This window comes from Pongo pygmaeus, chromosome 4, assembly GCF_028885625.2.
Source record: "Pongo pygmaeus isolate AG05252 chromosome 4, NHGRI_mPonPyg2-v2.0_pri, whole genome shotgun sequence".
Lineage (NCBI taxonomy): Eukaryota > Metazoa > Chordata > Mammalia > Primates > Hominidae > Pongo > Pongo pygmaeus.
The window spans coordinates 15,133,740-15,153,881 of record NC_072377.2 but is presented as its reverse complement, the minus strand read 5'-3'; the positions used below and the strand labels follow the sequence as shown (position 1 = coordinate 15,153,881).

The window sequence follows — 20,142 nt, the reverse complement described above, 5'->3', positions numbered from 1 at the left end:
TCTGCCTCTTTCTGTTTTTAGTAATCCTGTAAGCTTTTCTATATCCAGATCCTGTCCATTTTGTTTCTCATAATCGTGGCCACAAGCTCCATGATGGGATGTTGCTGTCTCTCCACCCCCAGCCATTCTTCCCACCACCTTCCTATGTCATTGAACATTGCCCTTCCAATGGCAGTCTCTATGCATCACCTATATTTGATGCTTACACCCATTTTCATTTCCTAGTAATGCTGAAAACAGCTACTTATATTTCTACTTCAGCAGTCAGCTCCTGGATAACTATGTGAGTGACAGGGGAACACTGACATAGATAAAACAGGAAAGGAAATACTCCAAGTATATTTGACTCGAAAAGCCATTGTATGATTTCAAGCAGTCTTCCTGATTATATTTGCTTGGGCTGATATTGAAATGAGCATATATTCCCTACATGTACAGCTCCTGGGTGGGGCCTACAGTAAGTACAGGAAGCTTTGTATTATAAATTCAACATGCTGAATTCATAGAGTGGGAATATAAATCAGATACATCTAGGTTTAAACTAATTTCTTTCTATTCTTTTGTCCAGGCAAAAGTAGTTGAATTGCCTTCAACATTTCTTTAAGTGCTAGTTTCCCATCGCCTTAATGAATGTATTTCCTTTTAGCAAGTTCTTCTAATTTTTCAAAGGCATTTATTTTCAACATGCGAGAGCATAGAGCAGGAAGAGATTCTTTCTTTTTGGGGTTGGGACAGGCCTCATGGATTGAGTCACTTCTTAACCGTCTCTGAAGGACGAGTTGCATTTCAGCACTTTTCTTTGGTTGGTTGGTTAGTTTGTTTTTGAGACAGAGTCTTGCTCTGCTGCCCAGCCAGGAGTGCAGTGGTGTGATCACAACTCACCGCAACCTTAAACTCGTGGGCTCAATCAGTTCTCCCACCTCAGCCTCTTAAGTAGTTGGGTCTACAGGGGTGCATGCCACCACATCTGGCTAATTTTTGTTTTTTTGTTTTTTTTTTTTTTGTAGAGATGGGATTTTGCCATGTTGCCCAGGCTGGTCTTGAATTCCTGAGTTCAAGCGATCTGCCTACCTGAGCCTCCCAAAGTGCTGAGATTACAGGCATGAACCACCACACCTGGCCAGCACAACACCGTCTAATTTTTCCTTATCTTTGTTACAAAATGGAGTCAAGAATTTGCCCTGTACGCTATAATGAATATTTTGCTATAGCCATCTAAAATCATCCCAACGTGATGTTCTCTATCTTAGACTTTTTTCCCCCAGTCTGGATGAACTTGGACACTTCATACTTTTCACTATTTACTAATAATTTACCAATCCCTGGAGGGTCTTCTTCACTTAGAAGGGATTTCAAATGTGGACATTGCCAGCTCTGAAAAATCAGTTGCAGATGTAGCTTCTCACTTTCACTAACACAGTGTCCCCTCTGTGCGTCAGTTAATGGGTCACAGCGGGATGACTGAGATAGGCTCAGGTCAAAGAGCACTAAAAGCTTTTGTAGTGTCATCCCTCATTCATTGGGTTTGCCCCAATAAAGGAAAGAACCTTCTACTAGGTCCTTTTCATTAGATTTACTGTAGTTAAGGAATTCTTTTTGCTTATGTTTCTTTTCTTTTTTTTTTTTTTCTTGACCCCACTATTGAGCTAGGCATTCTCCCATCTTTGAGAACTTTGCGCTTGGTAATGGATTTCCCCAGACAAGGCTGGGTTAGATACCACTGACCACTCAGACACTTCCCTGGGAATGCTTGGTGGAGATTGTGAGGGAAAGATGGCCCCAGAGAATGTGCCCAGCAACTCTTCCCACCCAGGCAAACCTTGTGCAATGAGCCAATAGAGCAGACACTTGGAATTGTGTTGGATTGAGAGAGTTGAAGTCTAGAAGATCCACTGGACAAGAGTTAACGGTCCATACTATGCACACCCATAGCCTGGCTCTAGATACCCAAATTGCACAAGCCTTGGGAGTATTTCTTGGCCCTTGTTGAACAGCTGCAAGTATCTCTTTTTTAGCTTAACCATAGCCACGACTTCTGTCATGGACCCATGTATGAGACACCATTTTTTAAAACTGCATTGTCCTGCTAGATTAAGTTACAAAACAAAAACGAAGAGTACAGAGCCCAGGGTTTGCCATCACCACACCTTCATTTAGGCCAGTGGTTGTGGTGCATGGAGGAAAGCACGCTGACCTTGCATTTGGCTCCATTTGGGTCCAAATTAATTTCACGTGCATGGAAATTAGTATTGCCTAACCTTCTAATTCACAAAGATGTCAAAACCGCTGCTGTGGATTTTAACTTTCTTTACACGTTTATTCTTGACAGTAACCTATAAGACCCTTGCCATGTTCTGAAGTTGCCTGGGTAGTCAGCAGAATTCAGGGGAACAAAACTGCAGGTTCCTGTGCCCTTCCAGTGAGCCATTGGAATAATTTCTGGACCAGTTCTGTTTGCCAGACTTCTCTTTTCAAACTTTCCCATTATTCATGGGTTATTAACCAGCTCTATACAGGGTGAATTAGTATAATTTGCCATAATTTAAACCAACGAGGGTGCTAGGAGTGAACAGACAGTATCAGTATAGTCTCACAATTTATTGCCATGTAAAAAATCACCCCGATCCTCAGCAGCTCAAAACACAAGCATTTATTTTTGTTTGCAAGACTGCAGGTTGGCTGGGTGGATCTTTGGAACTTGACTAGGCTCAGGCCTCTGTGGTCAGCTGAGGGTCAGGAGGTCGCTCTGCTGACCTTGGTGGGCTCCTTGTTGGCGAACATCCGGCCAGCCTAGATGGCCTCTGTTGGGACAGCTGAGCTCTCCTCCACATAGTCTCTCGTCCTCCACTAGCATTGCCTGGGCTTTTTTAGACAGCCGTGGTGGCACTCCAAGTGAAGGGACAGAAGCACACATGATGGCTCCCCAAGGCCAGGAATCAGAACGGGCCCACCATCACTCCCACCACACACTGCTGACCAAAACAAATCACTGGCCAGCCCAGATTCAAGGCGAGGGGAATAGACTCTAACTTTTGGTGTGAGGAACTGCCAAATCATGTGACAAAGAGTAGGGATATAAGTAGGAGGGAAGACTCAGGGATATTTTTGCTACCAGTATATCCCAGTCACTTTTTTTATATTTATTTATTTATTTATTTATTTATTTATTCATTTATTTATTTATTCTGCTCTGTCACCCAGGCTAGAGTTCAGTAGTGTGATCTCTGGTTATTGCAACCTCCGCCTCCCAGGCTCAGGCGATTCTCCTGCCTCAGCCTCCCAAGTAGCTGGGATTACAGGCACCTGCCACCTCGCCCAGCTAATTTTTGTATTTTTAGTAGAGACGAGGTTTTACTATGTTGGCCAGGCTGGTCTCGAACTCCAGACCTCAGGTGATCCGCCTGCCTCGGCCTCCCAAAGTGCTGGGATTACAGGCATGAGCCACCACGCCCAGCCTCCCAGTCACTTCTTTTGGGGATTATGGATTTCAACATTTATTTAATCAGCACACTGGGCTAGATCCTGAGAATTCAAACATGAACAAGAAATGTTCTCTAGAAAGAAGCAGATCTGCAATAAATTATTCTGAGCCCTGCTCCACCAAGTCTTGATGCAGTGAGATAGAATTCTTGTTCTTGCGTTAAAATTTCACAATTACTTTACTTTCATTGTGCATGGGTTTATGGTATCTCTTCAAGACCTAGGTGATATTTATGCCTCCCATCCCCAACACTGGACAAGTGTTGCCTAGTGTAGATTATAGATGGGTGATATTAAATGTCTGTGTCCCAGCCCATATGCAGGAAACTGTCCCCTTCACAGCTGTGTTAGCATGTGCAGTACCTGATGCATACAAGTCACTCAACGTGTATTTATCGAAGTGATTTAAATATGGCCTATCAGCCATATAAACACACATACCTTGGAAATGATACCCTAGAAACACAGGGGTAAAATTACCTGCTCGCACAAAAAGCCTCGCAAGCTGGTCACAGTGGGTCAACAACAGTACCTGTGAGACTTTTAAACATTGAGGACTTGGGAATTTGAATTAGAATAATGGTTCTCAAATTTGCCTGTTGGATGTGGGAAAATGTATGTAGACTTATTTCGTTTCATATTAACATTTTATGGTTTGTAACAGCTCCTGGATGAACAGGTTTGAGAACCACTGATTCAGAAAGGGCCCATGGCCCTGGCTGGCTGAGGTCAGTGGACCCGTGGATCTGAAGGGCATTTTCTGTGTCCCTTGTTTAGGAGGGTCAAAGCTGTCGACCTGTAAACAGGTCAAGTCAGTGTCTTCTTGCCGTTGCAATATCATAAAATTTGTTTACATTTGTTCAAAAACCTTGTTTAATTTTTTTTGTAATGTTCTGCTCTTCATAAGGAATACAAGCTGTTTCAGAACAGTCTTGGTAAGGCAGTTTATAGAAGCTGAAGGTTGCTAAATATTGCTAAGGCAGCTAGCCTGGTAATTATGGACTCTATGCAAATCACTTTAAACAAATCACCCCCCCCACCCCCCCCAATAGCTCTAGCTGGAAATAGCTCAGGGGCATGGGAGGGAGGGAGTCGCCCCAACAGAGTGGGTGAAAACAGTTGTTGGGATTTTATACTCACAGCTCCCCGGGTAGAATTAACCTCTGTATTTATAATCAGACTCCTCTATCATGTAGGGGAAGAGTAGATGGAAGTTAGAAAACCTGGGAGGAAAAGCTTCTTCCCTTGGCCTCCAAATATCTCCCAGAGTAGCTGAAAGAGGAAGAGACTAAAATAAAAAGAAGTTAAAAGAAGCGAAGGCAGCCTCAAGCCTCATAGGTCCCACAGTACTCTGAAACCAAGGGAGCTAGGACAAGCCCTGGATGCTGAAGAAGGCAAGAGTTGGGGACACCTTCTCACCCAACCAGAAAGCTGGGCTGGGCTCATCCCCAGGATAATGGATGGCGAACGCCCCAGCAGTCCTTAGACCCCATAAATATTACATGTTTACCCCAGTTACTCTGCCTGAAGGCACTGTTTTTGATGTTTCTGTTAAACGATTGTAATAAGTAGCTATATTTGAGAAACTGAGGTTAAATTATATAGAGAATTTATTTGGGCCAAGATTGAGGATCGCCATCTGGGACACACTTCCCAGTGGCCTTGGGGAGTGCTCCTTTTGGCCTTTGTTACAAGCAGGTTTTTAAAGGCAAAAGGGGCTGGGTGCGGTGGCTAACGCCTGTAATCCCAGCACTTTGGGAGGCTGAGGCGGGTGGATCACCTGAGGACAGGAGTTCAAGACCAGCCTGGCCAACATGGTGAAACCCCATCTCTACTAAAAATACAAAATTAGCTAGGTGTGGTGGCACACGTCTATAGTCCCAGCTACTTGGGAGGCTGAGACAGGAGAATTGCTTGAACCCAGGAGGTGGAGGTTGCAGTGAGCTGAGATTGCGCCACTGCACTCCACCCTGGGCGAGACAGAGCGAGACTCTGTCTCAAAAGAAAAAAAAAAAAAAGGCAAAAGGGGACAAGGAATGTCTGACACGAAGTTGCTTGACGGGAATACTCATTGATTTACGGTATAGGGTATGAATTGTGGTGTCCAGCATATGGCATTTTATGGCTACTTGGCATCAGTTCTTCTGGAGCCCACATAGCAAGTGACTTCAAGGTCATTATTCACTCAAGGTGGGAGTGAGACGTGACTGCTGTCACACATTGTCACATTTCAGTGCATCCCTAGGTCTGATAATTCAAGGGGATGCCCTTCCTCAGATGAGTTTCTTTTCCTTCTCAGCAGGGAGAAGCTTATGTATATTGATCTCTGTATTTCTGGGTGCTACATGCAGACTGCATGCCCTGCTCTCAGCTGCTGAAACTCACATGTCCCATCTGATCTTCCTGCCACACCAGAGTTTAACATGAAAATAAGCCTGTCTTCCTCTCTCAGAAGCCACTTGTACCTGTGTTCCAGGGCTGCCATAACAAAGTATCACAAACCGGGTGGTTTAAGCAACAGAAATTGAGCATTTCACAGTTATGGATGCTGGAAGTCCGAGGTTAAGGTGTTGCAGGGGCGGTTCCTTCTGAGAGATATGAGGAAGACTGTCGTCCAGGCCTCTCCCCTAGCTTCTGGGTGTTTGCTGGCAATCTTTGGCATTCCTGGGCTTATAGAGGAGTCACCCTGGTTTCTGCCTTCATCTTCACACTGCGTTCTACCTGTGTGCATCTACCTCTGTATCTGAATATCCGTTTTATAAGAACATCAGTCATTGGCTTGAGAGCCCACTCTACTCCAGTATGACCTCATCTTAACCAGTTATATCTGCAGTGACCTTATTGCTAGATAAGGTCACATCCTGAGATGCCAGGGGTTAGGATTTCAACATCTGAATTTTGAAGGGACATAGTTCAGCTTATAACACTGCCCTTTCACCAATTCCATAGTCCCCAGCTTCAACCACAGCAGTCAAGTCCCCTCAGCTGTTGTTTTATAGTGACCGTAACCTTCACCAGGGGATTTTAGCTCATGAGCTATTCCTAGCCAGCCCTGTGCTCTTGCACTTGGCATTGTGTTCGTTGCTCTATTCGCCTGGCACAGCTGCCTTTACCATTGCCAGTGGCCTCAGCTGAGAGGTGGGTGTGGGGACAGCGATGTGGGCAAGGTCAGGATGGTCTCCTTGCAGATCCCTGCACAGTGAACATTTGTTGACTGAATGAAAACACATGTGCAAATAAACAGCAGCAGCAACAATAAACTTTGAACAAAATTTCCACAGTTCAGCACCCAAAGTAGATCATTTGTATGATTAAGTAACATCTTCATTCTGGCTTTGTGTTTCAGCCAGGTTAGCTCATGTCTAAATGCAATTCTCACCTGGCTGCAAAATCAGATGGGAGCTCTCCCTCCCTGCCTTCCCAGGTCAAACCTCTACTAATCCCCTTTTCATCTCTGCACAGTTTCTGATCCAAACGACAGGGACATCACAGCTGCCTACTTCCATCCATGTCCCTTGCTATAACTAATCCCATCTTCCCAGGCCTCTTTTCTTTCTGCCACGTGACATGCCCTCTCTTGGATTTCTCTTCTTGATTCCTCAGTGGTTCTGATGGCCCAGCTACCACCACACCTGGCACCTTTGCTCACCTGGCAGCTGACCTTCTGGTTGTTCACCTCTACCCTGCCTGGAAGGACGAGGAGCTTTCCTCCTGCACTCTCCCCGACCTGCCCCATCTCACTCTCTGAAGATCGTAGTCATTCCAGCTTCCCACCCCTTGAAACCACTTACTCACACCTCTAATATCCATAGTTGTAAGAGAATGAAAACAGTAGGCACACTTACTGTTACAACACTCGTAAGACACTGTGAAAAACATGAAGACTGTTATTTTCTTGTCTTTCCTTTCCTTTCCTTCTCTTTCCTTCCCTTTCCTTCCCTTTTTCCTTTCCCTCCCCTTTCCTTTTCTTTTTTTCCCTCCCCTTCCCTCCCCTCCCCTCCCCTCTCCTCACCTCTTCTTTTTTCTTTTCTTTCTTATAAAGACAGGGTCTCACTCTGTCACCCACGGTGAAGTACAGTGGCACGATCATAGCTCACTGTACCCTTGAACTCCTGGGCTCAAGCAATCCTCATGCCTCCACCTCCCAAGTAGCTGGGACTACAGGCATGGACCACCATGCCTGGCTAATTTTTAAATTTTTTTTTTTTTTTTTTTGCTAGAAACAGAGTCTCACTATGTTGCCCAGGCTGTCTCAAACTCTTAGGCTAAGCAATCTTTCTGCCTCAGCCTCCTGAAGTACTGGGATTACAGGCATGAGCCATCATGCCTGGCCTGTTATTTTTATATATAATCTAAACCTATATCAATGAGGTGAAAAAATAGCTCAATATTTTATTTAACCTTTGCTAATAATATCTGTCAGGATTCCTGACTATACATTAGGAGACCTTTCTCCTTCTTCCTATTCCTATTTGACACATATGCATTCATTCAGCCCGTACTGGCTGAGTGCCTACTATGTTCCAGTCACTGGTAACAAGTTCTGATATGGGAAGGACTACAAAAGCACCTCCGCAATGTTATTTTCCAGCGGTGCAGAACTATACCCTAAGTTGCCACCCTCTTCCCAAAAAGTGAAATAAAAGAACTGGCAAGTGTGAAAAAGCTAGTTTTAAAGTTTTATGGAAAGGCATATTAACATCTAGAAATTGTCTCTTAGTAAATAATTAAGAATATGTGTAAACATTTAGCTTCAAACCTAGCCACCAAGCATTCTTTCATAGTGTCAAAATGATGGAAACCACCTCACTGTGTAACAATAGGAGACTGGGCAATCTGATACCAAGCAAACTCTCAAAAAGAAATTCAGTTCATTGAAGGGAATTCAAAGAAATAAAATGTAGAAGTATATCATGGAAAGATGTTCATGGTTTACAAAAGAGTATGTGTAATACAATCTCGTTTTTATGTTAAAACACAGAACAATAAAAGAACTTGGTGGTTAGAACCCAGAGCATTCATTGGCTGTGACCCGCTCTGGGTAGAGGGATGAGATTGTAGATGATTTTTACCCAGAGCATTGGCTGTGACCCACTCTGGGTAGAGGGATGAGATTGTAGATGATTTTTACCCAGAGCATTGGCTGTGACCCACTCTGGGTAGAGGGATGAGATTGTAGATGATTTTTTTCTATTCGCTTGTCTAATTTTTCTATGACGAACAAATACTACATTTAAAATTGTTTTTAAGCTTTTGAGACAAAAAGAATATAAAGATATCCTTTTCTAAATATTTCCACATATGCCTTTCGACCCTTTGCAGCTTATAGTGATTTAGGATACTACATTATCAATAAACTACACCATGTGGACGAGTCGGTGGGGAGCAAGACAAGAAGGGCCTTCCTGTACCTCGCCGCCTTTCCTTTCATGGACGCAATGGTGAGTAGAGAAGATCGTTGGCTTTCTTTCTTTTTCTTTAACTGGTGGTAAAATATACATAATATAAAATCTACCATTTTAGCTATTTTTGTGTGTACAGCTTAATGGCAGGAAGTACATTCACATTGTTGTGTAACCAATCTTCAGAACTCTTCATCTTGCAAAACTGAGATTCTATCCTAATCCAACAGTAACCCTCCTCGGCCCCCTCCCCAGCTCTGGGCAACCTCCATTCTACTTTGTAACTCTACAAATTGGACTACTTGAGATACCTCAAAAGAGTGGAATCATACAGCACTTGTCCTTTTGTAATTGGCTTATTTCACTAGCGTGTCTTCAGGGTTTATCCATGTAGTAGCAGGTGTCAGAATTTCCTTCCTTTTTAAGGCTGAGTCACTTTCTGGTGAGTGTCTAGGCCACATCTTGTGTATCCGTTCGTTGGCTGATGGACACTTGCGTTGCTTCCGCCTTTGGGTTCTTGTGACTAATGCTGCTATGAACGTGAGTGTGCAAATATCTGAGTCCTTGTTTTTGGTTCTTTGGGGTATATACCCAGAAGTGGAATTGCCGGATCATACAGAAATTTGATTTTTAATTTTTTGAGGAATTAGCAGACTGATTTTCGTAGCAGCTATACCACCATCAGAGTACTCAGGTTCCAATTGTCTGTTGACTTTTAACCAGCCCATCTTGTCAATTTATTTAATTTTGCCACAAGTTCTGGTAAGTGGCAGGAAAGCCCATTTGAAAATTTTGATGCAGATTAACAGTTCTTTTCTGATATACTCAGGATCAAAGGATCAGAATCGCTTTCTGATAAACTTACCACTTGTGTGGCACAGACACCCACAGTTTGAGAGTAAGAATCTGTTGAACATACTGGTAGGGTTTCATTATTTTAATAACCAGCTTTACCCCATTAGCTCAGGGCTGCCCACTTCCATAAATTCTTTGTCATGATTCTGAGGAGTGCTTAAACAGTGCTTTTCATTCTCTTCTGCTGTCTTACAAATATAAAAAAGACTTAGCAAAAAAAAATATATATATATGTATATATATATATACTCCAATAAGGTCCAATGCTGGAAAGTAAACCCTTTCCTTTGGCTCCATTTTGGATTATTCTTGGAAGGAGACTTAAAAATATGTTAGCCTGTATAGTTTTTTTTACCACCCCCACCTCAAGTTTATATGCAGTTAGATGCATGATGTAAGTGCATAACGGGCTTCCCTGCAGTGCCTGAACTAGCCCATGGTGGTAGCCCAGTTAGAGAACTGAAGGAGGTGGCCTTTCTGACGTCCCTAAAGAGTCGAAGCCCAGCTTCCTGGACAGGTCCATGCCATTGCTCTGAGGTCTGTCCTTCCATCTGTGTTGAAGTGGGAATCTACACACATAGAAGAATTACAGTTATATGGTGAATTCCAGGAACTCAGGACTGTTAGTAAAAGTGAATTGCAGATTCTTAAGGACCTTGTATTCCATGTCCCTTTAGCTGTATTTATTTGCCATAAGAGAGTTTCTGAAATCAAATAGAATACCAGAACATTTGTAATTGGTACCCTTTTCTTCCATGTTTCTTCTGTAAGTTCCCCCAGAGACCCTGGTATAACAGCAAGAGATGGCTTATAAAAATGAAAATAATGAACATTTATAAGGACCAGATCAACTCCTCCCTCCCCACCCCCTCACCCCTGGCAGCATGGCGCTGATATATTGGTTGGAGAGAGAATATTTAAAGCCAGCAAGCTTATTGTATGGTGGCTTTCAGACAACAAAGCCAGCCCACAGCCGTGTTTGCAGATGGTCAGGGAATTAGCTATTGTTCTACAAAATCTTGACATGGACCTGGGGAATAGACCCTGCTTGTCTCATTGTGCATAGCTCAGATGAAATGTCATTTCTGTGTCAGTCCAAATCAACCTTGAAGGTAAGAAGGATGATCCTTAAACAGAGCCCGTCATGAACTTGAAACCTTCTCCAGACCTGCTGTTCCCTGGGCTTTTCATCTGCTCCCCTCATAACACCTTCCTCCTCATCTCCCAAAGTGTCAGGTCAGATCCTGCCCAAACTTGAAGGCAAGAAAACAGTAGACCCTAATCAGTCAGTGAGCACCGGTAATGACTGTAATAACTCAGACCCAAATGAGAGCCCTCATTATGATCTGCATCACGTGGGAAGGATGCTGCTTTGGGACTGAAATGCTTGAGAGAGAGATTGTGTTTCCTCCATTCTTGGTATTCCTTCAGCTTTCTTGCCAGGCATACAAACCTAATAGCGCACTAGTCTACATACAATTGGTACTAAATAAATACCTGCGTGCAGTCCTTCACTCCACTGAAAACTCTAACGTGGAGCCAGCCACCAGATCAAGTTACAGTAATTTTACCAACCAAAGAGTTATCAGACCTGGGCTGCTAAGGCTTTGAGGGGGTATAAAGTGTATTTCAGGAATGCCCAGTAAATCGCAACAACCAGAAACAGCATAATCTTGAAGGTGTATCTCATGCCAAATTCTTTTCTTTCTGGCAGGCATGGACCCATGCTGGCATTCTCTTAAAACACAAATACAGTTTCCTGGTGGGATGTGCCTCAATCTCAGATGTCATAGCTCAGGTAAATATGATCTGTGTGTCAATCACAGCTCCTCAGAGTCCCCTTCTGGCGTGTGTAACTGATGTGTGATTTACATTCATTCACTGTGCAGTACACTCTGCATTCGACCTGGTTTTGCCAGCACCGTTACATCACATAGAGACCTCAATAAATATTTGCTAAATGAATGAGAAAAGGGAACGCCCTGTAATAACAGTATGTATAATCTTGCTAGAATACGGGTTGTAAGAATTTAAATAAAGGGGTTTTGGCCTCTATTTTTAAAGAGCATGCATGTGAGATGACCATAAAGTCATACCTAGTACCTTTTGGCATGTCTTAGGGTCACTGTGCACTTGCCTGGGTGCCCTCTGTGTGGCCTAACACTATGAAGTCTGTCACTCTGTTCTAGAGGGAGGGCTCTTAGGAATTATTCTTAAATGTTCTTATAATCCTTTGTTGTTACCATGCAGGGCTGCCATTCACAGGTCACTTCCCCACATTTAGAAGGAACCAAGAAGTTGATTCAGCTACCTTTCCATGCGGTCTGAGAAGAAGGCCTACATCCCACTTTCTGTTGAGTCCAATTCCCTGAGCCCTGGCACTCAGCCCTGGCTTTTCTGTCCTTTCTTCTTCTACCAAGGATAGCACGTGAACAATTGTAGTGGAAAAATAGATTGAATTCCTATGATTTATAAATTAGACTAAGTTCCTACAGTCAGGGATTTGGGAGAAAGATTTCTTCATACAGGAGGAGGTTAGACTATATCTCTACATGCCTTTCCAGATTATCATTTCTTTTTCATTTCTTTTTTTTTTTTTTGAGATGGAGTTTCGATCTTGTCAAATGACACGATCTCGGCTCACTGCAACCTCCAATACCCAGGTTCAAGTGATTCTCCTGCCTCAGCCTCCTGAGTAGCTGGGATTATAGGCACCTGCCACCATGTCCGGCTAATTTTTGTATTTTTAGTAGAGATGGGGTTTCTCCATATTGGCCAGGTTGGTCTCAAACTCCTGACCTCAAGTGATCTGCCCACCTCGGCCTCCCAAAGTGCTGGGATTACAGGCATGAGCCACCATGCCCAGTCTCATTTCTATTCTATGAATATTTCCATATATTTTTCCTTTCTTGCACACCCTGATCTCTTAGCCACCTTCTTGAAATAATCTACTGTTGAACTGTTAGTACTTCCCTAAAGACCAATAATTTCCAGTTTAATCGTGTTTACTCCGTGGATCACTATCATAAGTAATTTAAATGGATTTCTACTAACCGTGTGTGTGTGTGTGTGTGTAAATACTAGCAATACTAGCAACCACCATTCTTTGGTATGTCTTTGTTAATTTTCTTAAGAGTTAGTAGAGAATTTTGTCCCAGTCTTACTTTCTGTATACTGTGGGAGATGAACTAAACTGCCTTATTCACTCTAATCACTTCATTTGAAATTCAGTAAGCCTCTCTAATTTCAAACACTGGCATCAGCAAGTCGGTGAGCATTTGTGAGCACACATTTGTAGATGTGTGTTTTTTTAAAGGCAAAAAAAAAAAATCTCTTAACTTTGCCTAAAATAAACATAGTACCCATCCAAGGACAGAAGAAGAAAAGCCTATCTCTGAAAAAGACTTTGCCAATACACCTACAGCCATTTTCCTTCTCTATTTTAAAACTGATCCTGGCCCTTGCCTGTTGAGGGAAAGCCTGCAAGTTCAGAATAAACAGATCTGGTTAGTGGGAGCCTGGACGCCGAGTTCAGATGCCATCTGGCTTCAGGCTGTGCCTGGTGGAGTAGTTATTTTAAACCTTGTTGCTTGAGTTCCTGCCACAATTTGGCTGGGGGAATAAATTCTCTTTTTAAGTCTTTTACCCTCAGGCTTCCTCTCATTACCTGAAAACGTTTGTTAGGTATGAAAACATACCTAAGTTGGTAATGAGTAAATGGATTCCATGCAAAGTACTTTGAAATATCACCTTGGCATAAATAGCACATAATCACCAATCACCAATGATAAAATGGAAATCATTTATAATGCCTCAAATTTCAATGGCGATTCTCGAGGGGGGCTTTTTGTTTTGTTTTGTTTTGTTTTCAGATTTTACTAAGTTAATGGGTTTCACACAACAGTACAAAAAACCTCTTGGTTTGGTGCAACCATGCAGTGCTTTTCTGTGCCGTCGTTATTTTAACAGTGATATGTTCCAGTCAATCATTGCCAAGGGATTCGTGAAAACATATTGCTGTTTTTGTTTTATTCCCTGGTCATCTGGACCTTCTTAGCTTGCTTGATATCAAGGTGAGAATTCTCAAGGTTGTTTGCTGTCTTTGGACTTTCCATCCTGTAACTCCTCTGCTATCATCAGCCCTTGCCTTTCAAGGTCAGCTGACATTCCAAGGCTGGTCAGATCATAATGTGTACATCCCCCGCATTCCTGTAAATTCCCTTATCTCCTGCCTTTTCATCTCAGCCTTCTGAGAAAATTCCTCTGAACCAACCCTATGTTATGCATCTTCCTCCACTTGCACGGTGCTTCTGCAAAAGGTTACACAACAGAATAAACTAGTCAAACTGTAAATGCACAGTCTTATCCCTCACCTCTGCTGACTCTGTAGGAACTATTTCAGAGAGTGTTTCTCTACCTCTCACCTCCCAACATACGACCTCGTTTCCCACCTCACAGTCAATTGCAGCAACCAAATTCGTCACCTTCCAGCCAACAAACCTACATACTTACCTTCCAACCCTGCATCCTCCCCATTCTCTTCTCATTGTAGGGGAGGAAGTGTCCCTTCTCCCATCCAGGGCCACTCCTCTGGGTCCTGGCCTATGCTGCTTTCTCAGGAACCTGTTCCCTGCTTTCTTGTGCATCGTTTCCCTTGTGCTGTCACGCTCAAATCTCTGCCATGTTAACACAGCAACGAGAAGCTTCCTGTGTATTTCACCTAACTCTTTAGCTACAGTTCTATCACTTTATAGCCAAACTTCTTGGGAGGGCGGCTTCTACTCACTGTCTTTTCCACTTTTCTTTCATTCTCTACCTACTTGAGGCTGACTTTCACCCCCATCAGTCCACCCAGATGATTCTTGCTAATGACTTTCCTGCCATTAAATGCAGCGGGCAGCTTCCCTGATATGCACTCTGCTGACTACCCGCGCCTCAGTCACATGCTCCTTCCCCTCAGCGCTCCCACCGCTGCAGTCCTGATTTTTATATGCTTCAGCTTGTTTTTCCATTGGTATTTGGCCATTAAGGTTGATGTAGCTCAGGAATATGCATTGTCCTGCTTTTGTTCTCAGTATGCTTCTGAGGTCTTTGGAATGAGTGGATCCCAGGAGGACTCTAGACAAAGGCTGGGCCAATTCTCTGATTTCTGCAGGACAGGGAGGTTAATACATTGTTAAGCTTGATTTAGAGACTGTACCATTGAATAGAGATATAAACATTATTGTAATTTCATTCTCTCCTGACTCTGGTGATTTCAACCTATTCTAGTTTTATAGGTTAGTATTTTAAATGTTAATGTAAGTTGTTTTATAATTATTACTGTTGGTGTTTTTTGGCAGCATTTTTAGTGACTTTTTTTTGAGAGAGGGTCTCGCTGTCACCCAGGTTGGAGTACAGTGGCACGATCAAAACTCACTGTAACCTCAAACTCCTGAGCTCAAGTGAACCTCCCACCTCAGCTTCCAAAGTAGCTAGGACTACAGGTGCACACCACCACACCTGGCTCATTTTTAAAAATCTTTTCTAGAGATGGGGTCTCACTAAGTTGCCCAGGTTGGTCTGGAACTGCTGGCCTCCAACAATCCTCCAGCCTCAGCCTCCCAAAGCACTGAGATCACAGGTGTGAGCCATGGCACCCAGCCCATTTTTAGTGCCTTCTATCCTATAAACATTAATGTCTATTTTCCTGTATCTGTCATTGATCACTACTGTTTTTTTCTTTAAATATAGCCTAGTCCTCAGGTGTGTGTTACATACACACCTGAGTGTCCAGCCTCCAGAGGGAAAAGCTACATTAAGTTGGTAATGAGTAAATAGATTCCATGCACAGTACTTTGAAGTGCCACCTTGGCATAAATAGCAGGTAATCACTAATCACCAATGGTAAAATGGAAATTATTTATAATGCCTCCAATTTCAGTGGCAATTCTCGAGGGGTGTTTTGTTTTGTTTTCAGATTTTACTAAGTTAATGGGTTTCACACAATGGTACAAAAAATCTCTTGGTTTGGTGCAAACATGCGGTGCTTTTCTGTGCCGTCATTATTTTAATAGTTGTATGTTCCAGTCAATCATTGCCAATGGATTCTTGAAAACATATTGCATAAAATTTTTTAAAGCAATAACCTTAAAAAAGATGCCTTGAAAGATTTTTGTAGTTGCTTAAAAGAATTCTCATGGTGGGTATAACAAAATGATCCGTGTTCCTCCAGTGAATCCCAAACATCTGCACATGAATTACATGAGAGCGACATTGGGTCATCATCCAATTTTTGGTTCTGTTTGCATAAAAGTCAAGATCTTTGCTCAGAGGTCTGTCTCAGGTTCAAGAGCGTGCCCCTGTGCTTCTGTCGATCAGTTCCCGCTTCTCCCCTCTGACCTTTTCCCGTTCTCCCTTCTCTCAGGTTGTTTTTGTAGCCATTTTGCTTCACAGTCACCTGGAATGCCGGGAGCCCCTGCTCATCCCGATCCTCTCCTTGTACATGGGCGCGCTTGTGCGCTGCACCACCCTGTGCCTGGGCTACTACAAGAACATTCACGACATCATCCCTGACAGAAGTGGCCCGGAGCTGGGGGTATGTCTACCAACCCAACAGCAATCTGTCTGAGACTCAGAGTCGAATAAAACTGTATTCCACCTCTATATAAAATGAGAAATCAGTGACATCAAAACATGAAATTGGCCAGGATGTCATACCCAGAGGCCAAGTGCTAGGTGTCTGCAGGGAAAGACAGTTGGAGGATTAATGAACTCTAACAGATGGATGTGATCTGAGATGTCACTGTCTAGCCTCCTTATCCCATAGGAAGAGACAGAGGCACAGAGAATCTGTGGCCAAGGAATAGATATGACATTCGTGGTTTCTCTTGCTCTTATGAGTTATTCTGCAGTCAACAAAGGTTTTAAGACCCACGATACCTTTGAGTTTACATTTCATTGTGTTTAATTTTACAGCAGGGATCCAGGCTTTGTTTATACTTTCTTCAATGGCCAATCCCAGTCCCTTATTCAGGTGCCTCCTGGGGACCAAGTACAACATTAGGTACCATAGGGAAACACAGAAAATTTTAAGATATGGTCTCTACCCTCAAGCAGCATCATATCCCATCTGGCAGATCAGAACAATACAGAAGCAACAATTAAACAGTCATCTGAGACAGCACATCACCTGCATGAGGATTTAGGAGCCACTAACACTGGGAGAAGGAACATAGTGATGTAGTGTAAGATGCCTCCTTGGAGGAGGTAGATCTTGCTGTGCCCTGAAAGTTGAATAAGAAACAAGTAGGAATGAGATAGAGAACCTTATAGACATGACCAAAGCATTCTGTTTGTTGTAAGTATAACATTATCTGACAAATTATACATTAGAGCCATTTGAAAATTGCTCTCCATGGCAGTGCTAATTTTCCCTACCCATAGGTATGAGACATCATTCAGTTTGTCTACATTTAGCTGTAAGGCATCTACAGCCCTGAATTCATCCCCTCACCTCACCCTGATCCCCACTTGGGCCACACATTACTTTGTCGTGTCAAGCAGTAATAGTTTTGACCACTTTCCTCCATCCGAGGTCAGGCTGTCAGTAAAATCCTATCTAGTTATCCCATCACTAGGCCAACCACAAATTGGTCCTGACGGTAACAATCCGTCTCTTAACATTTAGCCACCAGCAAACGGAAATAAAGTGGCCAAGATGGTTCCATGATGTAACTCTCACGCTTGTGAACAATCAAAACCAAAATTGCATAATGAAAGCCAGGCTTTAAAGATATCCCACACCTTTGCCGCAGAAGTCTTAGAAATCCCTTGTTCTTTACATGCCTTTATTTTGATTATGCTTTTGAACAGTTTACATGACGTCTGTGAGAGCTCTGAGAATACGAACCTCTGTAGTCAATTTCTACACTGCCAAAATAATTAGGCACATTTTTGTGAGCTGACAGATTCCAAAATAAATTATAATAACTTTTTTATTTCTAAGAGTTACCTCTTCCTGACGTGGCTTCCAGCCAGTCCATTTGATGAGATTAACAAAGACTTAATTTCAAACCTGTTTCTCAGGCCCTAGATGTGGGTTCTACCTTGGTTAGAGATTCCCTGAGTCTCAGTATGGAAAAGAGTGGTTGGGATCCATTAAATTTCAGTGTGTGTTTTAATTTCACAGCAGCTTGCCAGCTGTCTCAGTTAATTTCTATTAAGACTGAACATTTTATTTTAATTCAACTTGGCTTGTCTACAGACGCTTTTCCTTATATTACTTTCAAGTATCGTGAATTGGCTTGTGATTAACATACGAAGGAAAAGCTTTGATTCTGAATCGTTTTTTCCATTCTACTTCTAGAGTTCAGGTAACTTTTATCTTCGTTTCTTAACGCAGGGAGATGCAACAATAAGAAAGATGCTGAGCTTCTGGTGGCCTTTGGCTCTAATTCTGGCCACACAGAGAATCAGTCGCCCTATTGTTAACCTCTTTGTTTCCCGGGACCTTGGTGGCAGTTCTGCAGCCACAGAGGTAGGCCATGCTTTGGGGATGTGGGGCTTGTAATCACCTTGGTGGGGCAGGGGGGGTGCTGAAACTGATTTCCAGTTCTTCTCGAGAGCTCAAGTAATTCCCCAATATTAAATTACATGACAGTCACACTAGGAAGCCATAAAGATCTCGTTCAGTGACTTACATAATTGTATATTTTTATGATTATGGGAGAAAACCTGTCATGCATGTCATACATCCTTCTTATCAAATATGAGGAACTGAGGCACAGAAAGAAAAGGTTAAAGACACAGAACTAGCTGGAAGCTGGGCTAGTGTTAGAATCCAGGTTTTCTGACTCCCACTCAGTTTTCCATGTCCACGGAATCAGCACCGGCCTCTTCACCGTGGTGGCAGAGGACGATGGAGCATGCCACGTGGCAGCAGAGTGGGACACACCCAGTGGCTGCAGGGGCGCTGCCTCCGTGTTGACCCGGCCTGCCCTCACCTGCCCTTCACCGTCCTGCATGTGCCACCCGACCCGTCGCCACCACACCCGCTCCTGGCATGCCCGCCTCAGATGGGGAGCTCCTTGATTGGACAAACTTTATCTGGAAACTGGCAGCCACTCCAAAGAAAGAGTTGACTCATTTTTCCCTCTTTCAAGTTGGGTTTGAACAAATAGAATTACTTCATTGGCTTCCTCCTCCACTGCCCTCTGGAGAATTAATTCCATCTCTGGAACTGCTGGTCCCGAGGAAGGCTCATGGCTGCCCATGAGGGCCCCCTGTCCAGGCACTGCCTTGAGGGGAGCGGCCCGGAGCCCTTACTGCGCTGTCAGCATGTCTCCAGCCAGAGTGCCTGCCAGTTTCCATGTCCTGGGAAGCTGCTCATGTTCTCCTGGAAAAAGAAGCACATAAATCAAAAGCAGAACGCTTTCTCTTGCTTTGGTGTGTTCCTGGATTTTGTTTTTTGAATCATGAACATCATCTTGGGTGGCTACTGTAACACACGGTTTTTGTTCTTGAATACTTCAGTTCAAGTTTCTCACAAAAAGTATGGGACCCCCACCACCTGTGTGCTAGAATGCCATCCTTTAAAAAAAAAGAAAAAGGACAAATTATACATTAGAGCCATTTGAAAATTGCTCTCGATGGCATATAGGAACAGCACGTGGGGTACAGCACTGGCATTTATTGGTCATCTGCTCATGTGCTAGGCATTTATGTACATTTCCTTGACTCCCCAATAACCCTATGGGATGGATATTATTGTTCTTACTGTTCCACCAGAGCAGCAAGAAGGGGAGCCGTGGGAGATGTAGTGCTTCGCACAGCTGGGGAGCGATGAGGTGAAGGTTTGGATCCAGATCCGCCCGATCCCAATGCTCCTTTTTGTTCTAGCACACCACGCCACACCACACTTTCTTCACACTGCTGGGGACTTGCCTCATGTTCCTGGAACCTCTGGGCTTTGCTGTTTTGTTAATTAAAACAGATGAAACTCGTTCTCCTCCTTCGCAGGCTAGGCAGAGGGTTGAACACTGCCAGGATGTAGGTTTAGATGCTTTGTTTTCACTTTTCTTCCTTTTCATTCACATAGGGAAGAAACTGTCATTTTATTTTTCTTCTTAAGAGGTGGGGTCTTGCTTTGTCACCCAGGTAGGAGAGCAGTGGTGGCACGATCATAGCTCACTGCAGCCTCAATCTCCTGGGCTCAAGCGATCCTCCCACCTCAGCCTCCTAAGCCACCATGCCCAACTAATATTTTAATTTCTTTTGTAGAGATGGTGTCTCGCTTTGTTGTCCAGGCTGGTCTCGAACTCCCGGACTCAAGCAATTCTCCAACCTCGGCCTCCCAAAGTGCTGGGATTATAGGCATGAGCTACCATGGCTGGTCAGAAACTCATATTTTCATGGAAACACATTG

At 43.4% G+C, this 20,142-nt stretch overlaps 1 protein-coding gene across 2 annotated transcripts in view; it reads left to right on the top strand.

Moving 5' to 3' along the window:
• The window catches only part of ANKH (ANKH inorganic pyrophosphate transport regulator), a 161,499-nt gene that overhangs the window by 103,249 nt on the left and 38,108 nt on the right, over positions 1-20,142 (top strand). For both annotated transcript variants that reach the window (XM_054487325.2, XM_063664671.1), the window contains exons 3-6: positions 8,803-8,921; positions 11,452-11,535; positions 16,144-16,314; positions 18,121-18,255. In XM_054487325.2, the coding sequence (XP_054343300.1) occupies positions 8,803-8,921; positions 11,452-11,535; positions 16,144-16,314; positions 18,121-18,255 (509 nt within the window). The remainder of the gene's footprint in view (positions 1-8,802; positions 8,922-11,451; positions 11,536-16,143; positions 16,315-18,120; positions 18,256-20,142) is intronic.